Here is a 22259-nt window from a genome sequence, read left to right as displayed (position 1 = left end):
GACAATCCTTTTACAAGGACATAAAATAAAAAAAATACTGTATAAAGTCTTAAACTGGTTGTTCACCCCATGGGGCCTTTTTTTTAGCAGACCCCCCAGCGTGGCCGGACTCGCTGTGGAAATCATACTTACCTGATCCACGCCACTGGGTTCCGGCTCCATTGTTCCGCTGTAGGTCTCTGGTCTCGTTGTGACTCGGGTCATGTGGGCACCGCACCCAATGCCTGGCTGCAGCTGTGATGCATCCCCCATGCGTCATATCACTGGGTCATGATATCATGGTTGACACTGGGTGACCGGTGATCTGCAGAGGAGAATAGGAGCTGGAATGCAACCGTGTGGATCAAGTATGATTCCCACCAGGGTCCAGCCACAAAGTGGGATCTGCAGAAAAGGTCCCCGGGGTAGACAACCCCTTTAAACTTTAATAAGGCAACAATCATTTCTCAGGGGGGGGAAAAAAAAACACAAAAACAAAAATAAAACGGAGCATCTGGGATAATAGCCGTCAGTCATTCTCATGCCATAGGGACGTTTAACCTTCGTTTCATCTGCTTCATTACCAATTGTGTCTTCACCTTTTTTGATCATACACCTGATGATATCCTCAGCTATTATCTCTGCAGTCTAGTATTCTGCAGAACTATAGGATTCATGGTAAAACAATGATCCTTTCAATAAAGATGTGTGGTCTATTAGATTGTTTAACTGTTTAGTTATAGATGTTTTCTATACGGCTGCATTTCCCATAAATTCACCCACCTCCTCAAACGTTCAGGTCTTCAACATGGGAGTGAGCAAGCAAGTCCATATAGTGCCGTTTCTGCCACTTCTATGGACATTAAAGAGTAACTTTTTTTCTCCAATTTTTTATATGTCATAAGGACATATCAGAAGTGTTGATCAGAGGGGATCTCAGCTCTGAGACCCCCACCGATCCCTAGAACAGGGGGGTCAAACACGCACAGCCGAGCACTCCTTCCCCCTCACTACTGAGCGAGAGACTGTGGACGAGCTCATAGACTTTCTATTAAAACTGTCTACAGTCTCGCACTCAGCAGCTTCGTTTGACTGAGCGTTTGTGAGTCTTCGTTCTAGCTCTCGGTGGGGGACTCAGAGCTGGGACCCCCGCCAATCAACACTTCTGTTATGTCCCTATGACATATAAAAAATTGAAGAAAATTGCACTGCAATGTGTGGTGACAGGAACGCCTGAATACAATAAATTGGTCGCAGACATTAGGTAGCTACCCAACAATTCCTGTCGATTCCACCATAGACATGCATGAAAGGCTTGGATGAGAGAGTACTCCCACTTTAGGCTACTTTCACACTAGCGTTCGTCGGTCCGCTCGTGAGCTCCGTTTGAAGGAGCTCACGAGCGGACCCGAATGCCTCCGTCCAGCCCTGATGCAGTGTGAATGGAGCGGATCCGCTCAGACTGCATCAGTCTGGCGGCGTTCAGCCTCTGCTCCGCTCGCCTCCGCACGGCCAGGCGTTCAGCTGTCCGCCTGGCCGTGCGGATCCGTTCAGACTTACAATGTAAGTCAATGGGAACGGATCCGCTTGAAGATGTCACCATATGGCTCAATCTTCAAGCGGATCCGTCCCCCATTGACTTTACATTGAAAGTCTGAACGGATCCGCTCAGACATCTTGCGCACTTAGAAAATTTTCTAAGTTATTAATGCAGACGGATCCGTACTGAACGGAGCCTCCGTCTGCATTAATATGATCGGATCCGTTCAGAACGGATCCGATCAAGCGCTAGTGTGAAAGTAGCCTAAATTGACTCTTTAAAGGGGTATTCCCATCTTAATGATCACTGTTAAATCCGTTAATGATTTAACAGTGATAATTTTTCTAAATATATTTAATTAACAAATTCCCACCCCTTAGAAGAAAATAAACATATACTTACCTGACTGTTGTCTTCCGTCTCCCCTGGTTACGGCCACCGCTCTTCTCAGGAATCGCGGTGGCCACGTGTGCGCAGACGACTTCTTCTCTTCTCCCAGCCGGCCGCGTGCTGTACTGAACGCGCACGCCGAGGCCGCGCATGCGCTATGGTGATTTCTTCCTGGCCAGTATAGTATACTTGCCAGGAAGAAGTCACCAGGGCGCATGCGCGGCCTCGGGGTGCACGCTCAGTACAGCGTGCGGCCGGGAGAAGACTTCAATCAAGATGGAGCCCGCCCCCTGCTGAGTGCCGAAACCAGGAAGTGGACAGCGCCCCGGGAGCAGATAAGTATGAAATTGAACGGCAATCAGTGACTGACAGCTATCTATGTATACACACTTACACAGAGAATGCTATCAATCACTGATAACACCTCCCCTGTGTATAGCTATCAGTGGCTGACAGCTATCTATGTATGCACACTTAGGGGCTGTTCACATGAGCGGTGATTTTGATGCATCACTTATGCGTTGCGTGAAAATCGCAGCATGCTCCTCTTTGTGCGTTGCAGTGCGATAATCCACGCAACGCAGGCCCCATAGAAGTGAATGGGGTTGCGTGAAAATCGCAAGCATCCGCAAGCAAGTGCGGATGCGGTGCGATTTTCACGCATGGGTTCTAGGTGACAGTCTATTCACTGTATTATTTTCCCTTATAACATGGTTATAAGGGAAAATAATAGCATTCTGACTACAGAATGCATAGTATAATAGTGCTGGAAGAGTTAAAAAAATAAAAAAGTTAACTCACCTTCTCCTCTTGTTCGCGTAGTTCCCGGTCTGTTCTTTGCTAGCTGTGGGCTTGGGCTAAAGGACCTGTGGTGATGTCAGATCACATGCTCCATCACCATGGTGATGGACCATGTGATTGGAGCATGTGATCTGACGTCACCACAGGTCATTTAGCCCACAGCTAAAGAACAGACCGGGAACTACGCGATCAAGAGGAGAAGGCGAGTTAACTTTTTTATTTTTTTAACCCTTCCAGCACTATTATACTATGCATTCTGTAGTCAGAATGCTATTTTTTTCCCTTATAACCATGTTATAAGGGAAAATAATACAATCTTCAGAACATCAATCCCAAGCGGTTTGGGTACCAAACATGCGCGATTTTTCTCACGCGAGTGCAAAACGCATTACAATGTTTTGCACTCGCGCGGAAAAATCGCGCATTTTCCCGCAACGCACCCGCCTTTTATCCGGGCAAAAAACATGACGCCCGTGTAAAAGAGGCCTTGGGCTCCTTTCACACAGGTGTCGCGGAAGATGTCCAGATGCGTCGAGGGTGCCTTGCGGGAAACCCGCTCGAGTGCACACGCAATTCCAGTAAGTTTCGTCTGCAATTGCGTTGTTCAGTTTTTTCTGCGCAAGTGCAAAGCGTTTTATTGCATTTTGCACGCGCATGATGAAAAACTGAATGTGGTACCCAGACTTCTTCACTGAAGTTCGGGTTTGGGTTTGGTGTTCTGTAGATTTTATTATTTTCCATTATAACATGGTTACAATGGAAAATAATAGCATTCTTTAATACAGAATGCTAAGTAAAATGACCTTTGAGGGTTAAAAAAGTTACTCACCTCATCCACTTGATCGCGCAGCCGATCGTCTTCTTTCTTCTTCTTGCAGGACCTGCAAAAGGACTTGCGCCGACATCATCACACTCACCACATGGTGAGCGCGATGACGTCAGCGCAGGTCCTTTTGCAGGTCCTGAAAGAAAATTAAAGAAGACGATAACGGCTGCACAATCAAGTGGATAAGGTGAGTAATTTTTTTAAATTATTTTTTAACCCTCAATGGTCATTTTACTTAGCATTCTGTATTAAAGAATGCTATTATTTTCCATTATAGCCATGTTATAATGAAAAATAATAAAGTAAATGGACTTTAATGGGGTCACGGGGCTCATCCCTATTTATTCACATCATCTTTATAGCAACCATCAATGAAAATCGCATTGCATCCGCAAGCAATTCACTTCTATGGGGCCTGCGTTGCGTGAAAAACGCAGAATATAGAACATGCTGTGATTTTCACGCAACGCACAAGTGATGTGTAAAAAACATTGCTCATGTACACAGCCCCATTGAAATGAATAGGTCAGAATTCAGTACGGGTGCAATGTGTTCACGTCACACATTGCACTCGCACGTAAAACTCGCCCGTGTGAAAGGGGCCTTAGGCCTCTTTCACACAAGCGTGACGGATTAGGTCCGGATGCGTTCAGTGAAACTCGCACCATTTTACAAGCAAGCTTAGTCAGTTTCGTCTGCGATTGCGTTCAGATTTTTCTGTGTGGGTGCAATGCGTTTTGATGCTTTTTCCACGAGCGTGACAAAAAACTGAAGGTTTACAAACAACATCTCTTAGCAACCATCAGTGAAATATGCATTGCATCCGCACTTGCTTCCGGATGCAATGTGTTTTTCACTGAAGCATTCACTACTATGGGGCCAGGGCTGTGTGAAAAACGCAGAATGTAGAACATGCTGAGTTTTTCACGCAATGCAGAACTGATGCGTGAAAAACAACGCTCATGTACACAGACCCGTTGAAATGAATGGGTCAGGATTCAGTGCGGGTGCTATGCGTTCACATCACGCATTGCACCCAAGTGGAAAACTCGCTTGTGTGAAAGGGGCCTTAGGCTAGATCTACACGACGACATTTGTCGCGCGACAAAAAGTCGCGCAACAGTTGTCGCGCAACATTTTGTTGCACCAATGTCGCGCGACAATTTTTATAATGGCAGTCTATGGTGTCGCACTGCAACATGCGACATGTTGCGACTGCGACGCGACAGTCGCAGAAAAATCCATCTTGAATGGATTTTCTGCGACTGTCGCGTCGCAGTCGCAGCATGTCGCATGTTGCAGTGCGACACCATAGACTGCCATTATAAAAATTGTCGCGCGACATTGGTGCAACAAAATGTTGCGCGACAAATGTCATCGTGTAGACCTAGCCTTACACAGAGAATGCTATAAATCACTGAAAACACCTCCCCCGTGTACAGGTATCAGTGACTGACAGCTATCTCTGTATACACACTTACACAGAGAATGCTATCAATCACTGATAACACCTCCCCTGTGTACATCTATCAGTGACTGACAGCTATCTCTGAATATACACTTACACAGAAAATACTATTAATCACTGATAACACCTCCCCAGTGTACAGGTATCAGTGACTGACAGCTATCTCTGTATACACACTTACACTGAGAATGAGATAAATCACTGATAACACCTCCTCCATGTACAACTATCAGTGACTGACCGCTGACAGCTATCTACGTATACAGACTTAGGCTGCTTTCACACTAGCGTTTTGGCTTTCCGTTTGTTATATTCACGTTATATATTCGCGTTATATTCACAGTCGAGCTGACCGGCGCATGCGCAGTTACAAAATTATGCCCGGCTGACTGCGGGAGCCTGAGACGGGATCGTGCTCACCGCGCAGGCGCCAGACTGGCACGATCCCAAGGAATGGTAAATATGTAAATCATAGTCAGGAGGGGACGGGTAAGAGGCAGGCATTGCTTGACTTGAAGCAAGGAGGCCGCTGCCCCCTTGACTTCAAGCTCACTGCAAACAGAGCGCTCAGGGAGATTAAAAAAAGCGTTTTTCACAAGTATGGATTGACGAATTTCTGGCTCACACACATGATCAATTACTGACTGGGGGCTGCTATAAGGTAATGCTGGCAGTTTTATATCACTTTTGGAGGTGACAGGTTCCCTTTAAAGTGATTGTCCCACAAAAAATATTCTACAGTTTTCAAACCAGCACCTGGATCTGAATACTTTAGTAAATGCCTGTAATGAAAAATTTTGCATAGCCACTGAGATATTCAATCTAATGTATCTGTATAGCGCCACCTGCTGTTTTTTTTTCTTATTTCTTTGTCATGCTCACTGAGCTCCAGCAGAAAGGACACTCCCCCTGAGCTGTCAGCTGGATATAAATCTAGCAGAGCAATGAATGTGGAGACCTCTGGATGTGAGGTACAGGGCTGGTTCTAGCTTTGTTAGAAAGAGTTTGTCATGTACTATACGATGCCCAATTTATTTATTTTTTACATTATTCATGGGATAACCCCTTTAAGATACAGTTAAAACCTCCTCAAAAACTACAATGGCGTAAAAAACCCGTACCTCTGCCACAACATATGAATAGACCCTAAAGATCCTTTTACACAGACTGAAGCTACAGTCAATTATCAGGAACAAGCCATTCATTCCCAATAATTTTTATCTTCAGAGGAGGTGAGGGCTGCATTTACATGCAGCAATCATCTCCTCTGTATGGAGACGAGTGATTGCTACTTTGCTCATCCCCATAGAGAATCATTATATCTAGGCAGCAGATCTCTGATGTTCTGCCGACCGAAAGACATGATCACCCCGATGATCGAGGGCGATTGTCGGCACCTTTACACAGGCTGCTTACTGGGAAATAGCATTTCAACAAACGCTCATCCCCGTCATTTTTAACAAAGTGACAAAGCAGCTTTATTGTACACCCCAAACCCAATATGCTGAAGACTATAATCTCTGGCCATAGGCGTTAACCCTGTAGCGAGAGCAACGTCTAAAAGTGTACACAAAGTGTTAATCGCATGTTCCAATTTCATTTACTGTTTCCTTTTCCTGGCAATAATCCACATGACTCAAACTTTAGAGATGGTTCCCAAACTCTGGCAATAGCATAAGCTGGCACAAGCTTCTGTCAGAGGGCTAGCTATGCCACCAATCTGGTATGGTGCCACCACGCACTACTCTGTTGTGCTTATGAGTAATATGTGGCTTGAAACAAAGGGACGACCAGCCCCAGGTCCTATATATTAGTATGAAATGAGGGATGGTTTGGCTGCGTTGCGTTCAGGTCCTGCCATTTAAGCACAGCAAGCGAGCTCTCTGTGCAGCCGAGTCGAAGCACAGACGTTTGTTATCCATTTAAGAAAGCAAATGGGAGCGGGCTCAAATTAACTGCTTAATTTATGTAATCAACGCCTGTTGACTTGGCGATTAGAAAGCTCCTCCACTGTTCGTTTCCGAGCCTGGCTAAATGACTCTTCTGCGCTGCCAGGCCAATTAAGAGCACACAGACAAACATTAAAATATTAATTTTAGATTCTAGTTAATGATGTGGCTCTTTGGAAAGTCACATTTGAGAATCTTTTGTCCGCTGAAACATGGAAGCCCGCGCATGGTCCTAGCCAATGTCATGATATTATTTCCTGACTTACAGCATTTCCAAATGGAGTCCTATTTACCATGATGGACTATAGATGTTCTGAAATCTTCTCTTTCTTCTACAGCCAAGTACCAAATGTGCACCCTAATAGGTGTAAACCTTGCCTCCAACGCATTTTGAAGCTGAAATTATATCGTTCAGCATCTGGTGGTGAAATTAGAGGACTGACAACCCCTTAAAGGGATTTTGTCACCAGGTTTTACCCTATTAGGCTAGCTGACATTAGTGATGTGCTAATGTCAGCTAAACCTAACTAGCCTAGTCCTACTTTTATCTTTGCCCCCGTTACGACAGAAATCTAACTTTTATAAAATGCCAATTAGCCTCTAGGATCGCGGGGGGTTGTTCCTGCTCCTAGAGGCTCCGTTCTCCCACCTTTTGTCGCCTCCCTCCAAGTCCTGATTGACAGGGCCAGGCAGCGCTCGCTTCTGTCTGCCAGCCCTGTGCTTTGGTGAAATCTCGCGACGAATACTGAACGGCGCGAGATTTCACCAAAGCACAGGACTTGGAGGGAGGCGACAAAAGGTGGGAGAACGGAGCCTCTAGGAGCAGGAACAACACCCCCCCGATCCTAGAGGCTAATTGGCATATTATAAAAGTTAGATTTCTGGCGTAACGGGGGCAAAGCTAAAAGTAGGAATAGGCTAGTTAGGTTTACCTGACATTAGGACATCGCTAATGTCAGCTAGCTTACTAGGGTTAAATCTGGTGACAGAATCCCTTTAACACTAGGAGACCATATGAGGAACAGCAACAATATGACCGTCACTCCAACTTCCGCAGTAGAAGTAACAATCTTAGGCTATGTTCACACTGACAATGTCAAAATCCCTTGTGGATTCCAAAGCAGAATCCCTCTTGTTTCTGCCATGGTTTTTCAATTTCAATGCGGCGGATCCACCGTCAGTTTTAGCCACATTCAATGGGGCCAGTCTGTGGGCACACTAGCACTGAGGTTTCCCATGGTGGAAACAGCACCAGGAATGGATATGCCCATTCTCAGCACACATAAATAATCCACGGCCACGTGAATAGCGGCACAGGCTCCAATTACAAAAATGTGAGGCGGATTCAACATGGGAGTTGCATTGGGGCTGAAAATCTGCGCTGTAAACAAAGCTATATAGCTAAAACCACATCAAAAATGGCATCTGAAAAAAACTGCAGATGGCTCTGCCATGGTTTTCGATGCAGCTGCGGTTTGTACAAGTGAAACACGTTTATTTTAGGTGCTACACCTACTAAAAAGAAAATGTGACCGCACTGAAAAATGATCGTGGCTTCAAAAGCCCCTCAGCTACACCTTGCGAAAGTACCCCTGGGCTACCTGCACACGTTACGGATTTGTAAGCAGAAAATCTGCATGAAGAAAACTAAAATCCTAACAATTTATCACAATTTTTAGGCATTTTTTGAGAGGTTTTTGGTGTGCATTTTGGAGAACATTTACTAATTTATACCACTTTCACAAATTTTGTTGCACACCATTCATGCAGTAAAATTTGCTACTTTTTCCCGCTCACATCACTTTTCCAAAGCGGAGGAGTGGCATGGGTGGGCTGACAGGCTTTGACACGCAATTTTTTTCAGTGGAAATTGACTTAAATCTACCTCAGCAAGAGGGTGGCGTAGAGTTAACTCTGTCGTACGAAGCGCCAAATTTATTTAGAAGCCTGCGCCTCTACATAACTTTGGTGCTTCCTCCGGCAGCACAGAGGGACTTAATCTCGGCGTGGGGTAAAAAAACAATCTTAATAAATGACCCCTTTTCTGATTATTTTAGCAGTCCCATTACCGTTTATGGAGAAAAATACTATTGGGATCATTTATCAAACTGGTGTAAAGTAGAACTGGTTTAGTTGCCCATAGCAACCAATCAGAATCCACCTTTCATTTTTGACAGCTTCTTTTGAAAAAATGAAAGGAGGAATCTGATTGGTTAATATGGGAAACTAAGGCTACTTTCACACTAGCGTTCGGCTGTCCGCTTGTGAGCTCCGTTTGAAGGGGCTCACAAGCGGACCCGAACGCATCCGTACTGCCCTAATGCATTCTGAGTGGACGCGGATCCGCTCAAAATGCATCAGTCTGGCGGCATTCAGCCACCGCTCCGCTCAGCAGGCGGTCACCTGAACGCTGCTTGCAGCGTTCGGGTGTCCGCCTGGCCGTGCAGAGGCAAGCGGATCCGTCCAGACTTACAATGTAAGTCAATGGGGACGGATCCGTTTGAAGATGACACACTATGGCTCAATCTTCAAGCGGATCCGTCCCCTATTGACTTTCAATGTAAAAGTCTGGACGGATCCGCTCAGGCTACTTTCACACTTAGACATTTTTTGACAATATAATGCAGACGGATCCGTTCTGAACGGAGCCACCGTCTGCATTATATGAGCGGATCCGTTCAGAACGGATCCGCTCTGAACGCTAGTGTGAAAGTAGCCTAAGCCAGTTCTACTCTACACCAGTTTGATGAATGACCCCCTTATATACAAGGTGCACAATTGCACAAACAATCAGTAAAAAACAATACACACAGTCTGTGGTTTACACAGACCCACTGAACAGAATGGGAGAATTCTGTCCGCAAGACGGACCAAAGTAGTCCATGTTGGCGGCATTTTCTTGTTAACCCGCCTGTTGAACCTGCATTGGAATAACATGCACCACGCAAAGCTGGAAGCGTACTATAGGGGAGTCAGGAAAGATCGTTGTAGGTTGTTTGCGGACATAAAATCTCCTAAACAAAGCAAATCCTAACAATAATGTATAAATATGTAAAAAAAACTGCATTGTTAAACATTCTGCAGGACGCATCTTGTAAGAACAGCGCGTGTTTGTGCACAAGTATCTCCACATTACTCAGAACGTCCATATCCTAAACATGAAAATGATGCTTGGTCCACTCTGATCTTGTCTGTGCGGGGGCTTTGCAGGTGCCGCAGGACAATTGTACCTACGTTTTGTAGGAACTTATTATCTTGGGCGCTATAGTGAAGACAGATATAAGACAGTACACACATATTTTGGCATCGCCATACCGAATTCATACATGCCAACAGTCCCAATTTTAGTGGGACAATCCTGTCAACCAGACAGTAATGGGTTGGGTTTTATGCAAATTTGCCAAAAAAGTGGGTATTTTAGGGACGTTCCCAGGGCAGAGCTCAAATGTTCCAATTTTGGAATTGGTTCCACATACAAATGTACCAGAAAAAGTGGATGAAGCTTGCACCAGTTGAACCTGCCATTATAGGGTGTGTCAAAACTCAATAAAGAAACCAGTGATTTTTTGTGGTTACGACTGTGCCGTCAAAAAACGTCCCCATGTAAATGCCCCCTTAGGGGGCATGCGTCGTGCGCCCATGTCACATCCAAGTATCACAGTGTGACAGGGCTGTCATAGGAACTTAAGGGGTTGCGGCACGACTCGCATGCCTTCTGCAACTGCAACACGCAATATATCTGTTACGGCCAAAATCACAGTACTGCAGATTCACGAACGGACCATGGGGGAGAGACTTACGGACAGGGAGCATTAGTAAAGCACCACCAGCCCCAATTTATACAATGAGAAACCCTTAGCTGCAAAAAGGGCACACAGACGTATATCTGCCCAGCGCAAGCCTGAAGGACGCAGTTTTGGCATCTGTCTAGAAAATGGGGGCCTATGTATACTCCCAATGTAAAGACACATCATGGACCTGAGGGTACAGCTACATGGCGGGTTTATGCCACGGTTGAAACAAGACTGCATTGTGGCTGAGTAACATGCAGCCATACGAGCCGCAGCAGGCTCAGATGAACTAATTGGGACTGCACTGTTAGGCCTCTTGCACACGGCTGTTGGTCGGCCGTTCCGTGCACTGGAGACCGCAATTTTCAGTCCCCAATGCACGGGAAACATCCGTGCGGATTCCACAGACGGATCCACACCCATTCAACATGTTCTATTTTTTTGTGGTGCAAAGGCACGGACAGAAGCCCCATGGAAGTACTCCATAGTGCTTCTGTGGGGTTTAGCACCTCGGTTCCGCACCGGACCCATTCAAGTGAATAGGTCTGCATCCATAATGCGGTACAAAAACGGCCAGGGCCTGTATATTGCGGACGTCCTGTTCACGGCCCGCAATACAGGCGTGGCCTGCACGCGTTCATATGCATAAGCCCTCAAGAACGGGTTGGCATTACCGTCAGGAATTCCTTTATAGGGTTCCGTTATAACGGAATATAAGGGGATTTTTGGACGGAAAGCAAAAGTCCTGTCGACAGGACTTTTTTTTTCCTGTCATGAATAACGGAAAAGAATATGAACCATTATTTGTGCCCATAGAAATATATTAGGACGGAGCCAAACGGAAAACCTCTTAAAGGGATTCTGTCACCTCCCCTAAGGCAAAAAACGATTTAAAAGCAGCCATGCAGCACAGCTTACCTGGATTAGGCTGTGCTGTTCTATCTTGAAATCCGTCCAGCAGTTACTTCAAAAAACGAGTTTGATCAATAAGGAAATGCGTCCTGAAGGTGCCCAGAGGGGCGTTTTTTTCTTCTGAGAGAGCCCAGTCCCGCCCCTCTTTCAGTGCCCAGCCCGCCTTCCTAGTACTTTCTAACCGCCGCCCCCAGCCTGCCACAGCCTCTCCTCCCTCTCCTCCCCCTCCCTCACGCCGAACGAAGTCTCGCACAGGCGCAGTAACCACTGAGGGCTGCGCCTGTGCGATCATCAGGAGACTGAGGGTGGCAGCTTCATCTTCGTCACTGGGCATGCGCCGAGCCCAGTGACGTCCGATGTTAGCTCTTTCCCTCAGTCAGTCTTGTAGGAAGCGCAGAGGATTGCCGATCGCTGCTGCACCCTGCGCTTTCTCCAGTCTGCCTGCCACAGTGAAGACGGCCAGCGATTTCTTTCCCCACCCTCCCTTCAGGAAAGAAATAAGTATTTGTTGGGGCGAATTAGGTATTATTATATTAAGTAAAGGCAGGCAGACTGGAGAAAGCGCAGGGTGCAGCAGCCGATCGGCAATCCTCTGCGCTTCCTACCAGGCTGACTGAGGGAAAGAGCTAACATCGGACGTCACTGGGCTCGGCGCATGCCCAGTGACGAAGATGAAGCTGCCGCCCTCAGTCTCCTGATGATCGCACAGGCGCAGCCCTCAGTGGTTACTGCGCCTGTGCGAGACTTCGTTCGGCGTGAGGGAGGGGGAGGAGAGGGAGGGGAGGCTGTGGCAGGCTGGGGGCGGCGGTTAGAAAGTACTAGGAAGGCGGGCTGGGCACTGAAAGAGGGGCGGGACTGGGCTCTCTCAGAAGAAAAAAACGCCCCTCTGGGCACCTTCAGGACGCATTTCCTTATTGATCAAACTCGTTTTTTGAAGTAACTGCTGGACGGATTTCAAGATAGAACAGCACAGCTTAATCCAGGTAAGCTGTGCTGCATGGCTGCTTTTAAATCGTTTTTTGCCTTAGGGGAGGTGACAGAATCCCTTTAAAGGGTTCTGTTTTGCATTTCGTCCTAAAGTTCCGCTATCTCTGTTATAACAGAACTCTACAACGGAATTCCTAACGGTAATGTGAACCCGCCCTTAGTCGGTCTTCGATATTAACAATGGCACGGCCATTAACAATGAAGACCGACTAAACAACGCAGTCCTAACTAGCTGATCTGAGCCCGTTGCGACTCGCATGGCTTCACAATACTTGGCCAACCTGCAACCGCGTCCTAACTGTGCCCTGCAGTTGGGCTCACACCAGTACTTCAGCTTGTTCTGCAGTTTCCATTATAGCAACAGAAGAACGAAACAATAAAGATGTCAAACGACAATCACAAAAGGCTCCTGACGGACTCCATTGATTTAATCAGTCTTATATTTCTGATGGAGTCTGCGATGGAGGCGCCCAATGAAGTCTCTGATACAGATGTAAACACAACCTAATATGAAGTACTATTAGAAACGACATAAGTTGACAACAAAATGGTGTTCCCACAGGACTGGCACAAACTATTTCAATTTGTGCTGAAATAGTCTAATGTATCAATGTCCCCACAGAACAATATGGGTAATATACAGTGCCCGCCTGTGCTACATGCCAGTAGACTCACACATGACAACCAGTGTACATGATAGATATGCTGACAACAGCCAATCAGCTTGCGTCTTTCATTTTCTAACCCACGGGGGTAAAATGACAACTGTAACGTGATTGGTTGCGCCGTGATGACGTCACCTCACTCTCACTGCACTGCTACTCACCAGGTCACTGATGAGCTGCTCCACCAGGGTGAGCGCCCCCTGAGGAGATCCCGGCCCCAGTGCTGACACGGCCGCCGGCCTCTCCTGCAGCAGGCTCTCCGCCAGCTCTAGGTACCGATTCTCCGCTCCATCCGTGTCCGGACGCGGCGACCCCGGGAGGCATCTCCAGGCCACGTCCTCCTCGCAGGGCAGCTCGGGCTCCGGGTTGGGGGCAGACCGTCGGCGCTTTTGTGGCACCGGAACGGAGATTCTTTCTCGGATCTCTGCCCTCCAGCGATCGCGGAAATCTTCCAGGGAGGTGCCCAGCGACATACTGACCGGCGGCCGGGACTCGTCACTTACCGCCCCGCTATAGTCATTATGGGGGACAGGAAAAGTTTTGTTGCTAGGGTAACCGCGAGCCCACAGAGAGAGCTGGTGTAATCTGTAGAGTCTTCCGCCCGGGAACTAGGACGCCAAATCTTGGTTCCTAGGCTGATTTTCACTTCTAGTTAGTGTATGGGGAAGAAAGCGCACAGCACTACCCACTGGCGCCGACATATAGCCCTTGTGGTCACTGCAGGGTTTGCTATTTAGCTGTAAACATTTTTGCCCCCTGTGGTCGGGGACCCTTTTGAGGTAGAACATGGGTGGGGGGATGTTTTCTTACTTTATTGCACAATAAAATAATTTTATTAAAAATAGAAAAAAAACAGTTGAGAGAGCCATAAATTTGATTTTTGCGTCAATATCTGTGTCAAGGTTTGGTTTGAATAGATATATATTTAATTTTTTAATTAAATAAAACTTACATTTTCCTTGTTGCGGGACACCCCATGTATATTTAAAGGGGTTATCCCATGATTAATGTAAAAAATTAAAATCAGACATCATATAGTACATGACAATCTAAAAAAAACTAACCACTGACACATAGATCTCAGTGCTAGAAAGTCAATGATTTTCTATGGTTAAAAAAAACCTCAGTAGTATTTTTGTAATATGTAACCACATATACAATGTAGTGGACTCGGCATTTATTAAGTCTCTATTTGAAAGTTGTTTCTGCCTGTTAGCGAACCCACGACCTTCTGCTCTGAAGGCAAAGGCTCTCAAACACTGAGCCATAGAGTTCAATACTGGTAAACTGAAGATTTTCTATGACTAAAAACATCAGTAGTATCCCATGTATTTAGATGTATAATGTAAGAGAATCTACAGATATATCTGTATATATACTAGGACATTGTATATTTTTTTTACCAATTGCAAAAAAGAATAAAAAATGTCCTGGTATAAATATAAATTTTGATTCGGTTTCGATACCATAAAAAAGTATTGAGATACTCAATATGCTTAGCGAAGCTGGCCCCCCTTCAATTGGCACAAACAAAAACTCCAGTGTGTTTCTTTAGTGCTACGTTTGTGCTGTTTTGTGCCGCAAAAATTAACATTTGTGCTGCTTTTATTTTAAAGATAATAGCAATTGTTTGTTTCAAGATGATGACCTCACCAGCCCCCCCGCAACAGCAAAAAGACATAAAACTTGCTGGATGGTTAGCGCTATGTTTATGCCGTTTTAAATCTCCATATTATCTCCTTTCATTGTCAAGTTGACTATTTATTAAAAGGTCACCCAGCCCCCCACCACAGCCAAAAGACACGAAACCGGGTTGGTTAGTGCAACGCTTGTGCTGGTTTGTGCCATTCAAGGCTCCATTCACACGTCCGCAGAATATGTCCGCATCCGTTCCGCAATTTTGCGGAACGGGTGCGGACCCATTTATTCTCGATGGGAACGGAATGGATGCGGACAGCACACAGTGTGCTGTCTGCATCCGCAATTGCGGAGCGCGTCCCCGATCTTCGGGTCCGCAGCACCGCAAAAGATAGAACATGTCCTATTCTTGTCCGCAGCTTGCCTCCTTTCATTTTTCAAAGGTCACCCAGCCCCCCACAATAGCCAAAAAACACGAAACCGGGCTGATTGGTTAGTGCTACGTTTGTGCTGGTTTGTGCTGTAAAAATTAACATGTGTGCTGCTTTTATTTGTAAGATAATAGCAATTGTGTTTTGTTAGTTTTTTGTTTTGTTTTTTAAAGATGATGACATCACCAGCCCCCCCGCAACAGCCAAAAGACACGAAACTGGGCTGGTTGGTTAGTGCTGCGTTTGTGCTGTAAAAATGATCATTTGTGCTGCTTAATTTTATGAACTCCATTAACAGGGCTGAAGCATCCTCACTTTACACAGGTAGTAAGACAAGATACTATGGACGGACATCACTTGAGGTAAGAATGATGATAGCTACAGCCCAAAAAATATACACTAACTATCAAGAAGTAGAAGAGTAAAATGTGTCTTTAACATTTTTTATTCTAAAAATCATTTTACAAACTAGATTATAAAGTTTTTATGAAAATCAATGACATGAAGAACAAATAAACCAAAACATAGAGATAGCATACTGACTATGTCGCCCAGAAGAAGGGACCCTGTGTGGCCCCGAAACATTGGCTGTTTGACGCATGTGACGATTGAATAAAAAGTGCTTTACTTCTTGCACATATCATCGAGTGCTGGTGACTTCTATTGTGGACTGTATCTGACACTGCGTCTTCCATGTTGTCACTAGTGATGTCCCGAACTATTCGCCAGTGAACATGGCTTGTTCGCCGCGGTGGGCGAACATATGCGATGTTCGGTCCGCCCCCTATACATCATCATTGAGCAAACTTTGACCCTGTACCTCACAGTCAGCAGACACATTCCAGCCAATCAGCAGCAGACCCTCCCTCCCAAACCCTCCCACCTCCTGGACAGCATCCATTTTAGATTCATTCAGACGATGCATTCTTAGTGAGAGGCGGTCCAGTGTAGCTGCTGCTGAACTAATAGGGAAAGCGTTAGCTAGGGCAGTGTTCTGTGTCCACAGACTCATCTGCTGTGAGGACAGCGTCCCGACAGCACCCCAAAAAGCCCTTTTTAGGGCTGGTACATCAGTCGGCTTTATTTTTATATATTGCAGTTGCCTGCCCGTGTGTTAGAGGCTGCAGGCTCACAGACAGTACTGTGTGCACACCATTCATACAGGGTGTCACAGACAATACCTTGCAGATAAAAAAAAATTTATTTATTATTTCTCTGTGATATAATCGCAGTTGCAAGCCAGTGAGTGTCTGGCCCACAGACTACTGTGACCACTGACTAGGCCACTACTCATACCGTTACAGGGTGTCACTCACAAATCACAATACCTTGCAGATAAAAAAAAAAGTCAATTCATTTTTTCTCTGTGATATAAACGCAGTTGCAAGCCAGTGAGTGACTGTCTGGCCCACAGACTATACTGTGTGCAAACCATTCATACAGGGTGTCACAGACAATACTTTGCAGATAAAAAAATTCAATTTATTATTTCTCTGTGATATAATCGCAGTTGCAAGCCAGTGGATGTCTGGCCCACAGACTGTACTGTGTCCACTGGCTAGGCCACCACTCCTACCGTTACAGGGTGTCACTCAGAATACCTTGCAGATAAAATTAAAAAAATATATTATTTCTCTGTGATATAATTGCAGTTGCAAGCCAGTGTGTGTCAGGCCCACACAGACTACTGTGCCCACTGGCTAGGCCACCACTCATACCGTTACAGGGTGTCACAATACCTTGCAGATAAAAAAAGTCAAATAATTTTTTTCTCTGTGATAAAATCGCAGTTGCAAGCCAGTGTGTGTTAGGCCCACACAGACTGTACTGCGCCCAGAAGCCAGGCCACCACTCAGACCGTTACAGGGTGTCACAATACCTTGCAGATAAAAAAAAAGTCAAATTATTATTTCACTGTGATATAATCGCAGTTGCAAGCCAGTGTGTGTCAGGCCCACTGCCCACCACTTATATAGGGTGGCACAGTACCTTGCACGCATAGTACCTACCACTTATCAAAAAAAATGACAGTCAGAGGGAGGCCACCCCGCAGGGGCCGTCGTGGTAATGGTGCTGCGATTTCCACTGGCCCTGGAATAATGCCCAGTGTTCAGAGGCCACGTACCCTGAACCCTAAAAATTCTGAGAACATAGTTGACTGGCTTACACAGGACACCCAATCTTCAACAGCTTCCGCTAGCTCAGCTTTGGTCACCTGCTCTCAAGTTACCGCCCGCCGCCACCACAGCCGCTTCACTTGATCCGTCAGAGGAGTTATTTACACATCAGTTGGATGAAATTAGTGATGCGCAACCATTATTGCCAGAGGATGTAGATAGCAGGGATATGTCTCAGTCAGGCAGGATTACACACATGACGTACAGTGTGATGATGTACCCGCTGCTGCTTCCTTTGCTGAGGTGTCAGATACAAGTGAAGCAGTTGATGATGACGATGTGTCCATGGATGCCACGTGGGTGCCTGCTCGAAGAGAAGAAGAAGAGGGGGAAAGTTCAGAAGAGGAGACAGAGAGAAGGAGGAGACGAGTTGGAAGCAGGGGGAGGTCGTCGCAAGGAGCTAGTGGCACAGTCAGACAGCATGTATCGGCACCCGGGGTCAGCCAGACAGCACGCCAATCAACGCATGCTGTTGCCACCACCAGAATGCCGTAATTGCAAAGCTCAGCAGTGTGGCATTTTTTGTGTGTGTCTGCCTCTGATAACAGCAATGCCATTTGCAACCTGTGCCAAAAGAAACGGAGTCATGGGAAGTCCAACACCCACCTCAGTACAACTGCTTTGCGAAGGCACATGATCTCACATCACAAACGCCAATGGGACCAACACATGAGTACAAGCAGCACACAAACTCAAAGCCACCATCCTCCTCCTGGTCCAGCATCTTCAGCCATGTCAACCACTGCTGTCCTCCTTGCCCCCTCTCAACCACCCGCCACTCCGCCTCTCACCTTCAGCAGTTCCATCTTATCTACCCACAGTCAGGTGTCTGTCAAGGAAATGTTTGAGCGTCAGAAGCCAATGTCACAGAGTCACCCCCTTGCCCGGCGTCTGACAGCTGGCTTGACGGAACTCTTAGCCCGACAGCTTTTACCATACCAGCTGGTGGAGTCTGAGGCCTTCAAAAAATGTGTCGCTATTGGGACACCACAGTGGAAGGTACCCGGACAATTTTTTTTTTTAAAAAGGCAATCCCAAACCTCTACTCAGTTATTGAACAGGAAGTCATGGCATCTCTGGCATACAGTGTTGGGGCAAGGGTCCATCTGACCACTGATACCTGGTCTACAAAGCACGGTCAGGGCAGGTATATCACGTACACTGCGCATTGGGTCAACCTGCTGACGGCTGCCAAGCATGGAATGCGTAGCTCTGCAGCGGAGTTGGTGACACTGCCACGACTTGCAGGCAGGCCTACTGCCACCTCCTCTACTCCATCCTCTTCGATAACCTCCTCGACTGAGTCCTCTTCTGCTGCGGCATCTGGCTGCACATCAACTGAATCCCCCCAGCTCCCCAGGGGCTATTCCACATCCGGGATACGACAGTGTCACGCTGTCTTGGGGTTGACTTGCCTGAAAGCAGAGAGCCACACCGGACCAGCACTCCTGAACGCACAGGTGGATCAGTGGCTGACCCCGCACCAACTGGAGATCGGCAAAGTGGTGTGTGACAATGGAAGCAATTTGTTGGCGGCATTGAATTTGGGCAAGTTGTCACATGTGCCGTGCATGGCACATGTGTTGAATCTCATCGTACAACGCTTTGTGTCTAAGTACCCAGGCTTACAGGACGTCCTCAAGCAGGCGAGGAAGGTGTGTGGCCATTTCAGGTGTTCCTACACGGCCATGGCGCACTTTTCAGACATTCAGCGCCGAAACAACATGCAAGTGAGGCGCTTGATTTGCGACAGCCCGACACGTTGAAATTCAACACTCCTAATGTTCGACCGCCTGCTCCAACAAGAAAAAGCCGTCAACGAGTATTTGTATGACCGGGGTGCTAGGACAGCCTCTGCGGAGCTGGGAATTTTTTTGCCACATTACTGGACGCTCATGCGCAATGCCTGTAGGCTCATGCGTCCTTTTGAGGAGGTGACAAACCTAGTCAGTCGTACCGAAGGCACCATCAGCGACCTCATCCCGTTTTCTTCCTGGAGCGTGCCCTGCGAAGAGTGCTGGATCAGGCTGTAGATGAGCGTGAAGAGGAAGAGTTGTGGTCACTATCAAAACCAGAAACAGCCTTGTCATCATCGCTTGCCGGACCTGCGGCAACGCTGCAAGAGGAGTATGAGGAAGAGGAGTCAGAGGAGTAATGTGGCTTTGAGGAGGACGAAGACCAACCACAGCAGGCATCCCAGGGTGCTCGTTGTTGTCACCTATCTGGGACCCGTGGTGTTGTACGTGGCTGGGGGGAAGAACAGACCGTCAATGACATCAGTGAGGACGAGGAACGGGAAATGAGTAGCTCGGCATCCAACCTTGTGCAAATGGGGTCTTTCATGCTGTCATGTATGTTGAGGGACCCTCGTATAAAAAGGATGAAGGAGAACAACCTATACTGGGTGGCCACGCTACTAGACCCCCGGTATAAGCAGAAAGTGGCGGAAATGTTACCAAATTACCGAAAGTCAGAAAGGATGCAGCAGTTCAAAACCAAACTAAAAAATATGCTTTACACAGCTTATAAGGGGGATGTCACAGCACAACGGGAATCTAACAGGGGAAGAGGTGAAAGTAATCCTCCTCCTACCACGACCACGGCGGCAAGGACAAGAAGCTTTACAGATGTGTTGTTGATGGAGGACATGCAGAGCTTTTTCAGTCCTACACATCTCCACAGCCCTTCGGGATCCAACCTTAGAGAACAACTCGACCGACAGGTAGCAGACTACCTCGCCTTAACTGCAGATATCGACACTCTGAGGAGCGATGAACCCCTTGAATACTGGGTGTGCAGGCTTGACCTGTGGCCTGTGCTATCCCAGTTTGCGATAGAACTTCTGGCCTGCCCCGCTTCAAGTGTCCTGTCAGAAAGGACCTTCAGTGCAGCAGGAGGCATTGTCACTGACAAAAGAAGTCGCCTCGGTCAGAAAAGTGTTGATTAACTCACCTTCATTAAGATGAATGAGGCATGGATCCCGAAGGGACTGACAGTGGGGGATACGTTTGACTAACAAAAGGCCTGATGACATGCCTTGGCCTCAAAATTGTCCCCACGCTGCTGTATTTAATGTCTGCATACCGGATTACTTTCGTGAATTCTCCGCCACCAACTAGGGTTCAAGCCGCAATGTTTTAGTCACCTTTCTGCCTGGAAAACATCAATTTTTCCGGCCGCTGCTACAGGCCTAATTTTTCTGGCCTCTGGTGCTGCACTGTGGCTGCAAAAAAAAAAAAAAAGGCAAAAAAAAGGCACATACATGTGTCAATTACCCTTCGTGATCGGTACCTTGTTGTGGTGAAGGGGCTTGCGTATCACAATGAAGCGATCATCACCTCTATGAGTGTGTTGGTAATGTTGCCACACCCCAGATGATAAGGCCGTTGCTTCATTATGATCAGACCAAAAGCGATCAGCTGGATAATTTTTCAGAGAAAAAACTTTTTTTTTGGTATGGGTTTTTAATACATAAAATTAAAAAAATCATAATAAAGTCTCTTAATAGTTTATTAGAAATAATGCAGACAATTTAAAAAATCATCATCATTTCCAATACAAAGCAAGTACAGAGCTCAGAACTAAATTATTTCAGGATGTCGTAATGATTCGTTAATTCGACAATGGTTAATCAATTCGACACACGTCCCCAGATAGGGGACGTAACAGGGATTAAACTGATAGGAATAGTACTAGTTAAGACACCACTCATATAGGGTGTCACAGCACATTGCTCCGTGCACGCGCAGTGCCCCAACTTGGGAGTAAGAGGACCGACCAAGCTGCTTTTTCCATCTGCCGGTTCCTAAAATCAATTCAGTTTGGTGTATCAGAGTTTGGTCTGTCACTGTGAAGGCAGTCGAAGGTACCCGGCCTAAATTCTTTTTTCACAAAAGGCAATCCCTGATATGGGACGTAACAGGGATTAAACTGATGAGAATAGTACTACAGAAAATACCACTCATATCGGGTGTGACAGTAAATTGCACGGCGCAGATGCAGTGACCGTGGATTCAAACAAAGGGGAGGGAGCCAGCGTTTTTTTAACCATCTCCCCGTTTGAAAAATCTATTCAATTCACCTTTCGGGGACCCTTGGTGTTGTACGTGGCTGGGTGGAGGAAGAAACCTTTAATGACATTAACGGGACATGGCTAGCTTGGTATCCAACCTTGTGCAAATGGGAAGTTTGCGGTTGGGCAAATGGGTTGTTTGCGGTGCATTAAAAGGGGAGTTTGGTCTGTCAATGTCTGTGAAGCGGGTGTAACCCTTACACTACCTGATCGATACAACATCATACCTGATCGTATACACACACTGGATGTTTTAAACCACGTTGTTCAAAAAAAATTAGGATTGTTAGGTGATTTATGCCCTTTATGGATTAAAATCCAACTCTGCGTCAACTATGTAATTTTCCATGGGAGATTTGCCATGGATCCCCCTCTGGCATGCCACAGTCCAGGTGTTAGTCCCCTTGAAACAACTTTTCCATCACTACTGTGGCTAGAAAGAATCCCTGTGGGTTTTAAAATTCGCCTGCCTATTGAAGTCAATGGCAGTTCGCCCGGTTTGTCCATTCGCGAACATTTGCAAAAATTCGCGTTCGCCGTCCGCGAACTGAAAATTTTATGTTCGCGACATCTCTAATTGTCACTTCCAGCACTAACCTCTTACTCAAGGTCTGCACGCTGTATGGAGTGCAG

The 22259-nt window shown here is 46.5% G+C and overlaps 1 protein-coding gene across 1 annotated transcript in view; it reads right to left on the bottom strand.

Moving 5' to 3' along the window:
- Nucleotides 1-14052, bottom strand: part of FBXW8 (F-box and WD repeat domain containing 8) — a 119896-nt gene extending 105844 nt beyond the window's left edge. Inside the window, exon 1 of the mRNA XM_044290739.1 lies at nucleotides 13470-14052. Within this exon, the coding sequence (XP_044146674.1) occupies nucleotides 13470-13781 (312 nt within the window). The 5' untranslated portion in view covers nucleotides 13782-14052. The remainder of the gene's footprint in view (nucleotides 1-13469) is intronic.
- Between the last annotated feature and the right edge of the window lie 8207 nt (nucleotides 14053-22259).

This window comes from Bufo gargarizans, chromosome 1, assembly GCF_014858855.1.
Source record: "Bufo gargarizans isolate SCDJY-AF-19 chromosome 1, ASM1485885v1, whole genome shotgun sequence".
In the NCBI taxonomy this organism is placed as follows: Eukaryota; Metazoa; Chordata; class Amphibia; order Anura; family Bufonidae; genus Bufo; species Bufo gargarizans.
This window is presented reverse-complemented; position numbering and strand designations above follow the sequence as displayed.